The sequence below is a fragment of the Ictidomys tridecemlineatus genome, chromosome 4 (genome assembly GCF_052094955.1).
Source record: "Ictidomys tridecemlineatus isolate mIctTri1 chromosome 4, mIctTri1.hap1, whole genome shotgun sequence".
NCBI lineage: Eukaryota > Metazoa > Chordata > Mammalia > Rodentia > Sciuridae > Ictidomys > Ictidomys tridecemlineatus.
Window position 1 is genome coordinate 109,372,730 of NC_135480.1, and position 12,145 is coordinate 109,384,874.

At 35.8% G+C, this 12,145-nt stretch overlaps 1 protein-coding gene across 14 annotated transcripts in view; it reads right to left on the reverse strand.

The window, feature by feature from the left end:
• The window catches only part of Cdon (cell adhesion associated, oncogene regulated), a 178,411-nt gene that overhangs the window by 10,022 nt on the left and 156,244 nt on the right, over positions 1–12,145 (reverse strand). For 11 of the 14 annotated variants that reach the window (XR_005733837.2, XR_013437979.1, XM_078047295.1 and 8 more), the window contains 3 exons: positions 11,706–11,927; positions 9,519–9,799; positions 6,717–6,796 (listed from right to left, as the gene is read on the reverse strand). Coding sequence is in view for 10 of the 14 variants with exons in the window: in XM_078047295.1 (XP_077903421.1) it covers positions 6,717–6,796; positions 9,519–9,799; positions 11,706–11,927 (583 nt within the window). In the remaining 4 variants the exon portion in view is untranslated. Of the gene's footprint in view, positions 1–76; positions 5,524–6,716; positions 6,797–9,518; positions 9,800–11,705; positions 11,928–12,145 lie in introns of those variants that run through there. The other 3 variants (XR_013437981.1, XR_013437980.1, XM_040285519.2) reach the window with 3 other exon arrangements.

Sequence of the window (12,145 nt, forward strand, 5' to 3'; positions counted from 1 at the left end):
GGTATCAGTGGACTGCTACAGGTTTATGTGCCAAGAATAAATGAGCATATTAAATATACATTTAGAAATTATGAAATTTTTGTTTTGTTTGGGTACTGGAGATTAAACTCAGGGACACTTAATAATTGAGCCACATGCCCAGCCCTTTTTTATTTTTTTAGATAGGGTCTCATTAAGTTGCTTAGGGCCTTGCTAAATTGCTCAGGCTAGCCTCCAACTTGTGATCCTTCTGCCTCAGCCTTCTATGCTATTGGGACTACAGGCATGTACCACCATGTCTGACTGAAATTATAGATACATAACAAGAGAAAAGTACAATTTCTATTACTTATTCTTTATCATCACTTTTCAGATAAATGAAACAGTACATAATAGCAGGTTAACTTTTGTTCTTAAGTATGACTCTTAATTACTAAAGTGTAGTGGATAGTAATATCTAACCTGAGTTAAATTTGTAAAGTGGTCATAACCACAAATTTCAGCATGACAAACCACGCTGATTTAAAATTTTCTAGTACATTGAATCTTAACTCATAATCAACAGCAATTAACCACTTAGCTAACCAAATATAAATAATTCCATCCCCTTACTTTTAGTTCAGTTCCAGATGTCTGTGTGTCAATGTAAAAATGGCTTTAACCTGACGGTTACATGTTGATATAAGCATCTAAAATGCAGTCTATGGTGCTGGGACTGTGGCTCAGCAGTAGAGCACTCGCCTAGCCCTGGGTTCGATCCTCAGCATCACATAAAAGTAAGTAGATAAAATAAAGATATTGTGTCCAGTTACAACCAAAAAATAAATATTAAAAAGAGAGAGAAATAAAAAATAAAACGTAGTCTATAAATTAGGGATATAATCTATATTCTAAATATAAGTAGGTATAGCATGTGACACAGTTCTTCTGCTGATAATGCTTTTATGAAATTTCCTAAAGCAATCAGATGATCCCCAAAATAACATCTGTATATACGTAAATGAAAGAGGCCCAAATCTATAGGTAGTGAAAAAAGAACTGGACACATGTCTGCAAATGTGTAACCTTCAATGAGATATTCTTACAATGCATACGTTACAGCTTATACAATATATAAAGTGCGATTTTACTATCTTTGCTTCTCAAATGGTCTTTCCAAAAGTGGAGTGAGGTTTTCACTGAATAGCTTGTAGCTCCATCAAACTATTTTTCTTAATGTTAACCTTAACGATATTGAATAAATGGAATTATGTGCATCTCGCCACATAGAAAAATCTGTGTTGTTCTGTAAGAACTCAGGTGTTCTGGGGCCTTTCAGTTTACTAAGATACTTCTTAACAAATAGAAATGGTTTGATCCTCCAATCTGGAAGATAGGAAAATGGATCTACTGTAGCATCACAAAAATAAATAAGTAAAATATTCCTTAGCTGACAATTTGAACAACACAGCCTAGGAAATAGAGATTGGAATAGTAGTATAGAACTGTGTTCAGAAGAATAAGGTGCTTTAGTAGTTGACTAAACATTTTAGATATTCTGTAGAACTATACAGCATCTCTGAAGTATTTTCTAGGGAAGTATTCCGTATCTGAATACATAGTTTAGTGTGCTATGAATGATTATGTACAGAGTTACCCTGTTTGGATGAATAATAAGTTTTGCATTAAATGTTTCTTGTGATTATCCCTGGAGGGCAAGGACTAACTGTCCATTAATCTCTTGGATGTGTGACACTTATTTTCACGCACAGTTCCATCTTGGTAGTGGGTTGATGTTCAACTCACCGCAGATGTTTCCTCTTGCCATGGGGTCTCTGTCATTTTGCCAACCTAGCCTTTATTCTTGGGAGAAATCAGTTTCTACGCAACAGAACCCAGATGACATTTCTCCAGGGACGTGGCTGCCCTCCATTCTCACTGTCACTCCACTGGATGCTGCTAGAGTGGGACTTTCCTTTTGGGGATTAATTTATCAGCGACAACCACAATAAATGCTGGGTGACAAAAACAACTAAGTATATTACTGAACATGGCAAGTTGACACACACACATACACAGCTAACAAGTGAAAGATCTTGAAAGATCTGTTGTCTACCCCAAGACAACAGGACCTTAGTCTCTATATTAGAAATGGATATAGATTTGGGGAGAGATATAACCTCCTCAAAAGGAAGGCCCTTTAAAAACTAGAACAGAACAGAGCTATGATTTTTTCCCCCTGAAGAAGTAGATAGATTATATTACAGATGAAGGGAAGCTCAATCTTGGGCTTTGTATATCTTCCTCCTTTGGCCTTAGAGCTAGCTCTGAGTAGCTGAGTGGTTGGAAATAGGAAAGTGCCCAAGTTATAACAAAATTAATTGCTAGAAAAAAGAGTTTAGGTACACTAGACAATAACAAACCAACTAGGCAGATGAAACCCTTGGCCTGAAAGAAATCCTACTATGACTAAATGTTCTCTACATCCTAATTTCACCTGAGTATACCTGACATATATGAGTGAAAGAGTGCTCCTAAATCCAAGAAACATACACAGACCTTTAAAGATCATCATTATGCAAACTCTTGGAGACCATTTGTAATATCTGTGTTTTCTAAAGCACTTTTCCCAATTGTTTTCTTTATTTGACTATCAGCCATGTAGCTTGCACTGTTTTTTTTCCCCCCAGATGAATTATACACATTTCTCCAGGCTGATATTTGCTTGGCTACTTCCTGCCCATTTCCAGTCTCTCTAGGATGCTTAAAGTTAATTTCTCGTTCTTTCCTGATGGGACCTCTCAGCTGGTTCATCTGTAAATTTCATCAGTGTCCTCTCTACTCTCTTTTACAAATTATCAAGACTGATGGCAAATAGGCCTGATTTAATGTTAATTCCTTCCTATTCAACTAGCCAAGCAACTGACAACCACATTTGATTACATATCCAGAACTGTGTTACTGCCTTTTGAATTGAGGAGAGGAGAAAGGTAGAAAACTTTTTTATTTTCTTGATTCAAATCTGTTTAACTCTTGAAGTGCCCAGAAAAATACAAAAGATTTCTCCATTAAGTCTTTGGTGTAGGGGACTGGCTCCCTGCAAAGCTGTACTGAGTATGCCTCTTTCTAGCTGTGTTCATAGTGAGCTAGTACACACTGCTACATATTATATTACTCTTAAAACCTGAAAGGGATTCAAATTCAGGAAACAATGAGGAAAGCAGTCATTTATAAAATGCCACAAGAGCCCCCAAATCAAAGAAAATCTCCACAGACTGCAACAAGGCATCTTCTCCTCTTTCTGATTCTCAACTTTTCACATCTCTCCTACGGTTAAGATGATAAAGTCAATGTTTTCTCACTTTATTTGGTTTTTTATTTTTAGGACTACCGCCCAGGCAATAACTAATCAAGTCATTCACATTTGAAAACTATGTATTTGGATCTTTGGGTTTTTTTGTAGAATCTCTCTCATACAAAGTCAGACAATGGCCAAGTCTTAAAGATTACAACTGCGCCATATCACCCATTCCGTCGTCCCCATTTCTTGTATGGAGGCCAGGTCTTCCTTAAAGTGACAGCTAACTGATCCCATCCCTCCAACCTGTGCCCTATCACCAAACATCAGGCCTAAACACTCTCAACAGATCATACCTTTTCTCAGAAAGTTTCACATGAATTAGGACGCTACTAGCTCAGTGTTTCTCAACATTTATCCCATATCTCCTTTCAGTGAAAGTCTCATACCCTTTTGTACTTTTTAATTTATAAAAAAAGAATTTTTTTCTATTCCATAAATATAAAATTCAACCATTTTTTTTCAAACTCTACTATTCACTATATTCTTAGCTCTGCCTGAGAATCACTACTATCAGACTGTGGGTCTCCGAAGGTAGTAACAAGTTCATGATAGGCACTCAATAAATGTTTAGACTACAAAACCCTGATATTCAGGATCACCTGTGATATAAACTTAGTCCAATTTTCCTGTTTATATCCTGCCACTTACTTTCTACTTGCATTTCATCAGCCAGTAACACTATTCTAGTGGCTCTCAAAGCATGGTGCCAGGACCACCAGCATCAGTATTCCTTGGAAACTCATTAAAAATACAAATTCTCAGGCCCTACTTAAGGTTTGCTGAACCAGAAACTCTAGAAGTAGAGCCTAGCAATTTGTATACTTAGTAGTGCTTCAAGTGGTTCTAATGTACAGCATGTAATCTATTTATTCTTAGGTAAGCAGTATCCTTCCCACTTCCATGGCTTCTTTGCAAATTCATTCTACATAGAAACAGTTCAGAACCTAGTCCAGTGCTTGGCTAGTGCTCAGTATTTTCTGACTAAGTAGCCAAAAATTCTACAGTGCCATGTATTCTTACTGAAATAATGCCTCTTCTTACGTACACACTATTTCAGTCTGCATTATGAAATGCAAACTTATTAGTGAATAACATTGATATTCTAAAAAAGATATATTAAGTACAATTTTGCACATTTTAAGAGCAAATCATATATCATACACTTCTCTACCTTCAAAATTTATTACAAATTTTGCCATTTTGTTGGATCTTGAAAGGTGATACCTGTTTTCAACTTTAAAGTTGTAAAAGTTAGAAGCATGAAATGTAATGATTTCAATTTCCACAGTTAAAGTTAGTTTCTTTTCTTTTCCTTTTTGGAAGTGGGGGTCGAACCCAGGACTTTGCAAATGCAAGATAGACGCTTTGCCACTGAGCTACATCCCAGCCCCTAAAGTTAGTTTCTTATTGATATTTATCTACTGTCAATATTAAGTATCAAAATCATGTAGTGGCTCCTGGGAGTCAGGGAAGACATTTGGCTAGCCTTGGAGGCAACACAGACAAATAAAGACTTGCCTTCAACTACAGGTGCTTGTGCAAGAAGAATATTTAAACCACACAGAAACAGAAGCTGTTTTTTCCAAGCTGAAGAGAATTTACATAAGTTCCCAGATAGTAGTAAAATTCACAAACATGAAATGCAGGAAGTCATTAACTTGAAAATTACTAGAAATACAATTCCTCATTGTCTTAAAGGAAATACCCATGCATAATAAAACTTTCAGATTCTACACACACACACACACACACACACACACACACTCACTCTCTCTCTCCACATACAAATGATCATGAATTCAAGTTGGCAGAGGTCACTTAAATCCTTTTAAGGAAATGGAAAATGGAGTGTTTTTGGTGCTAAGATGATACCTCATCATAAAGATATGGTTTTACCAAAGTCTACAATTGGATTATATTGGGGACAATCTTTTATTACTCAGGACAAGCTTTTGTTTTCTTGAAAAGAAAACAGCCCCAGAGACATAACTTTCCCCAAGATCACAAGTTTAAGTAAGAGTAAAACCGGGTCCACTCATTCTTAGACCAAAGGTGTAGGGAGAGTCAAGATCTGATGATGGCCACAAGAACCACAAAGGACAACACAGTATATATTTTCACAAAACCATTTGTTATGATGAATCCATTTGACTACTTACCATGTGGTGTATAAACCAGCTTCGCCAGTTTGTTAGCATGTTTTCCTAACAAATTGTGGTAAAGACTCTGATAAGCTCAGAATAATACAGCTTCAGTGTATGAACATTTTCAAAATGAGGAGAATAAAGAATTTAAATATGTAACATGTAACTCTTGGTATATAAAATAGGCAGATGGCTCTTACTAATAGAGAAACCCTAAGATGAATTAAATAAATGATAAACAAAAAGTCCCCAAGGATTTACTGCTTTTGTTCTGTGACTCTTAAAACACAGGCTAAAACAATGTACTTCTAATTCTACAGTTGACCAGATCATTCAAGTTCTAGTTTCAACACTTTCCAGTGAGAACTCGACTTTTTCATACATGTAAAAAAAAATGCATATCAAATACTTTTTAGATAATGGAATATCCAAACTCCAAATCATATTTGTTATTTTATGTACTAAGTACAATTTTTTTAAATGCAGAATTTTAAAAGCAAGAAGGACTTTAGAGGCCATATAACCCCAAACCATCATTATGTAAACAGAAGGATTAAAATTTCTAATGTAATGTTAATACAAGAACTTTGATGTTCCTTTGGAATTAACATATGGAGAAGTAGCATGAACTCTTTCTGATAGTCTACTTATCAAAATTTAAATACACATTTTACTCTGTGCAATTTTATCTTGTTTGAAATATTATGAATATACATCACTTTTTAAATGAAAAATTAAAACAAAACAATATTCTTCTATTTAATTATATAAAGATTTGAGGATTTTAAAAAATGTTGAATCATTCAGTAGGAAATTTTTTAGTAATATTACTATGGAAAAAATTACTACATATACAAGGTGTTTTTTCCCTCTATTACACTCAAATATGCTCTCATTTGCCCTCATAACATTCTGTACTACAGAGTGGAAAGTAACAAGAAACAATAAACCCTAAAGGCAGAGAATGACTCCAATTAAAATTTTTCAAAAACATCAAACATTTTAATAATATTACCACTAGAAACAAAGGCTTTAATATTATTAATATATGTCTAGAGAAACTGAGGCACAGAAAGATTAAAAATTATAAAACAGGGCAAAAACTTAACAGCAGCCTTAAACTTGAGATGGCAAATTCTGAGTTTTCTACCTTATGTTAAATTTCAAGAATTTCCTTTGCTGAAGGAAAAAAAATAAAGAAAGAACACACATCCTTTACTTACAACAATTTGTGCAAATACATATTAACATACCTATTGTTGTTTCGACAATTCCGACAGTTAATGCACTCCAGAGGGTCAACCTGGGGGACTGCTGTGTACATTCCACCACCCTTGTCAGGAAGGAAGTTCAAGGAAAAAGAAAAAAAGAAAATGCTGAAGGTGCCACAGACTAGTAGCCAAATACTCACAAACACAAAAGCAATGTCAATCATAAATGGATACATGATATTTTTAATGTACTTGCTAAATGATGTTATGCTTGTTATTTATTATTCTCAAATGAGATCTGCACAATATTAAACTGGACTCCAAAAACGTAACTGCTGTGTTTTTCCATATATTTCTGTACTGGAAAAAGGCAAATAAGTGAAGGGAGAAAGTTAGTCACTTCCTTTTAGTGTCTCAAATCTAATGGGCCCAAAATACACTACACATCATAACCTCTTATTCATTTTTCCTTTTCTAGCAGTCATGGAAAAATTATATGAGATGCCAGTTGAAGAAACAGGGTACAAAGTGTGTTTGAATGATGTCACAAGACAACCCATCTTCATTTTCCTGTAATTATTTCGATTAGGCCTATTCACTTGACTATATGTTTTAAAACATGTCATATTTTTCCAGATGGAGTAGATTCTCAGCCAGCAATGACCTGGAGGGGAGTACTAATATTTTGATGTTGCTTTTGGCGGAAACTGCCCAGCAATTAAGAAAAATGCCCAGATTAACACATACCTCATTGTACAATGTTCACTTGACATGCACAATGGCAAACGTGAAGTTTGAAAACTCAAACTGGCCTCTTAGAGTCAGAGTCAGAATTCTACTTTCTGATGAAAAACAGCAGAACTGAAATTGATAAGGGTGGGAGAGGCTGTCACACTGCACCCAAACCCAACACAGGCCTTCAAGGTTAGGAAAAGTTCAGGCAATTGTTTTTCCTAGAATACTTTCCATTTCCATTCATCTCATAACAACAGCCAGAATCTAAGCAAACCAAAAGACTGAAAATTTCTTTCAGCAATCCTGATCCAACAAGCAACAGGAATTACTAAGAAAATACTGAGGGAAAGAATATTCCTGCACTATCTTCAGTCTGAGGGCAAACTCAAAAGGTTCAGAAAATGAAGTTTATAACCTTCAGGATAATACATTTATCCAAATCACTAAACATGGTAAAGTTAATTCAATGATTTTTATGATCCCTGGCATTTTAAAAAAAAAGTCCCTATTTCTTCCTGCCCAGAAGAATAAGACAACTAATGGGTTAAAATTATAGTTGATAACTTCTAAAATTGTAACCTAATGGGGCAGCTATTATTTAAATAGCAAGTCATTGTTCAGAAAACCCAAAGCCCCCTGTTCAAACACTAAAACAAATATCAGCCTTATTTTTCCTTTTCATAGAAACAGCATGTGTTATTCAAACTGTAATGCTCTCTCCTCCAGATTTCTTGGACAATGTTAGTAGTTTAGACTAGCAATGGTGACAAAAAAAGTTTAGCTAGTCTGAATATAAGCCATGTCTTTCCCCAGAAAATAATGAAATTATATTCTCTTTAGTAATGAGATGCACTAAAGTAAATAGGATATTTTTTTCTACAACATGCAAAAGCGGGGTAACATAAAAGCCACAGGTTTCTAGCTTTAAGACACATATATATTATAGATTTGTTCTGCAAAGGTAATATCTTATAAATTCATTAAAAACAAAAAACTCTTAAATTTGTTCAAGTTATAGTCCATCATGGATTATGGCAAACTTATCTTTAATCAGAACAATGAAAAAAATGAAATGAACACTTAATTTGATCAACTAAATAAGTTATCTGTTTGATTAAAATAATGTGGATGCCTATCTAGACAAAGCAATAAAGAATATCTCTCTAGTACAGAGAATCCCCTTTAGAGGCATAAATCTAAAATATGCTACTTATTCTATTCCTATTTCAAAAATTAAGCTATGTCAGGCAATCTCTGAAATAAGGGAATTTTAAACTTCCTTGTGACTAAAGGATACTAATATTCTAAAATTCCAAAGCTTACACGTCAGAACAACAAAACACTAAGTGAAACAAAAGAAACTCATGATAGGTCAGAAGTCACAATCTTGTGGCCTGGAGACGTGTTTTACATGGTCTGCACAATGCTTTACAAAATCTAGGGCTAGGGGTGTAGCTCAGTGGTAGAGTGTTTGCCTAGCATGCTCAAGGCCGTGAGTTTGATCCCTAGCACCACAAAGAAAAAAGAAGAAAAATCGGAATTAGTTTCCAAGATATACACATCTCATCATTTCAACTAGATTTATAGATGTTTTAAAGAAACAGAAAAACTAACAAACTGGGTCCTCTGCCCTATGTGACAACAGGCGCTCAACTGAAGTTGCTTCTTTAATTCAGTGTCTACTCTGGTTTGCTACTATCTCCTCTGCAACCATCTCATTCCCAACTTGCTAAAGTTTCCCATCTGCCAGAGCTCTCAGTATTTGAGTTTTCAGGCTGCTTTAAATAAATCAAATATAAAGTATCTGGTTTGGTCTATGCCCAGTGGTATTTCCGTTTCATCTCAAGAACAACTTCCCATATGTTCCTTATTGGTATTGAACTTGGAGAATTAAACAATTTAAAAATAGAAACCAACTGACAAATATATCACCTGATGGTAGAAAACTGACAAAGAATTATTCTGGATCAAGGGCCTGCTAGTTAAATATACTATTTCCATTCATGTGACCCTATGAGGATCCTTAAATCGAAAAAAGCCAAGCACCCATTCTTGTACTTTGATACCCTGAGGCACAGAGAGGCTATTATTTATAATTAAGTCTCTTACATTCAGTAGATGACGAGGATGTTCAAACTCCACCCGTGTCCTGGTTAGAGAGTTCGTGTGCCCAGAGTAAATTCCCCCATTTAGGCTCCCATTCATAATTCCATTGACTCCGTTAGGAACCTTATGGTGGAGGTGAGAGCAGCCATTGCTGAGGCTGCCATTGCTCAGGAAGCCACCATGGACATTTCCATTTATTCGGTTTGTTCCAGAGACAGTGGTAAATTCCACCATCTGCCCATTAATATCTGACCCTTGGTAGAGATATCCTGGTGGGTCGTATTCTGTCAAAAAAGAACAACAACAAAAAAAGAATCAGATACTAAAAAGAACAATATTGCTTAGGAAGTTTTATTAGTGAAACCCCTAAGAAACTACAAAATGACTATAAAGTAAAACATTTTAAAAATGTTCCTATAAAGCCTATTTAAAGTTACTACTGTTATTTTTCTTTACAGTGTGGAAGTAGCTAGGAGCTTTGAGTTAATCATGACTCTGTTAATGGGAAGAGAAATTAACCAGAGAGAAACCACTCACAAGAGAATGAGCTGAAACTATCAAACTATTGGCAACACTAAGCAAAAGTGCTTAAATTCTCAGATACTTCAAAGAGCTAAAAATGATTGTGTAAAACAGCAACAACTACCTTAGCAAAAACTAATTTTACATAGGACATTTCATGTAGCAATAAACAGCACTTTGAAGTAAAAGGGTGGTGGTGTGTATGCATTCACCAACTGTTCATATAACTTCTGGGTCATTGTAAGTCATTTGGAAGTTGTGGGGTACCAAAGGCAGAAGGCTATTTGACTTCCTTAGATTAACAGTATTTTAAAAATTCTGATTTATAGAGGCACGCCTATCAGTAAGTTTAGAAAAGGTAAATATTCCTTAGACAGTAAAGTATCTGAACTGTACAGTGTTTGCTGTCAGAGTTTTGACAAATTTGTCAAAGGTATTAGAGATGTGGAGACTGGCACTCCTCTTCCTGTGCTTTCGTGCACAGGTGTGTATTGTCAGTACATCTACTGAACATCTTCTCCACTAGCCCATGTCCTTTGAGAGGGCAGAGACCATGTTTATGTTATTTATAATTCCACTACTGTCCAGCATAGCTCTCGGCACATAGAAGACAGTCAGTGAGTATCTTCTGGTGGAATGAGATGACTGAATAACTGTCATGATAATCTTTCATTTTTAGTATAAGGTCACAAAGGAAAATGAGTTTAATCAGATTAATCTTGTTCAGAAAACCAAGTTAATTACTTTTCTCTTAATGATTGAACATATACACAATTAAATGTAATAGCATTAAAGTCATTTAGAAAAAAGACTAAATGATCACAATCCTTTCATGCTGACACTGCTACCTCTCCCCCTGCCTACCTCTGGGAAGGCACCATTCAATTAAAAGAGATCTTTTCTTTTTCTTGAGCTAGTAACTAAAAGGTGGGTATATGAGCAGCTTGGATAAGGGCCAATAGAAGTGCCTACCACTGTTATTGCCTTTTGTCTTTTCTTTCATTCCTTATTCTAAAGCCAAAGGGGAAAATAAAAATTTTCCTCCCATCAAAGTCTGAAAATTTCCTCTTGGTTGATTATCCTGTTTTTTCTGGTAGATAGGAAAGTAGGTTATTAATGAGAACAGTACCACTGCTCAATCTGCAAGCACAGTTATTACCAGACACACTCCTGGAGGGAGGATGCCAGACAATTTGGGTATATCAGGCACAGACAGGACCATGTTATCTCCCCTGGTAAGCATCATTCAGTGACGGTAATTTAGAAAAGTCTCTACTACCTTGCTTTCCCCATCAGGCCATTTCTATCCTACTGACCCGATCCATACCACCATGAAGGTCTTCCAACACAAATTCCAGAGCACAAGCCTACAGTACTCATTCTCTTTGGTGGTCCAACAAAACCAGAGTTTCCCAGTACCAAGTCAGGTATTTACTTAGAGACCTGCTTAGTTTGGTCCTTGATGTTTATTTCTACTGGGCAATTTAATTTGATGCTCCACTTATTTTGGCTGACAGCTAAGATAAGTTACCTCTTCCAAATGAAGAGGCTCTAACAGGTTTCATACCATACCAACACACAAAAGTGGTAGGAATCAATATTTACTCTGATAATATTTTTTCTACCCATCTTTAGAAAAACAGAAGGAAATACTTATAAATGACTTACTCTGTATGGCATTCTGTTGGCGACTCTTCCACAGGCACATCGCAATGAAAACCATAAGAATGAGGACCATGACACCAAGCACACAGCCAACAATGAGGTATAACATATCACTGCTTCTGGCAGGGCTGGTTGCAGGCCCAGCATTTCCTCCACTTCCTGAAGAATTTGGAGGAGTACTCAGGTCTTTGACAGGATACTCAGAAGCTCCAGGGACACGTCTCACTAGTTGAAATATGAAAGAAAACATGATGTCAGAGCAAATACAGAGTCATGAAATGGTTTACTCTCTGAGGAGGTCTGGTTAGGAAAGCAAGCCAGTCTGTTTACTCTCCTTATGGAGATGATCTGACCAACAATGAATCACAAAGAGGGCTCCAGAGCTTAAAAATCTATGTGCCAAAGTTTCTAGGCTCAAATTTTAGAGAAACCATAAGAGCAGA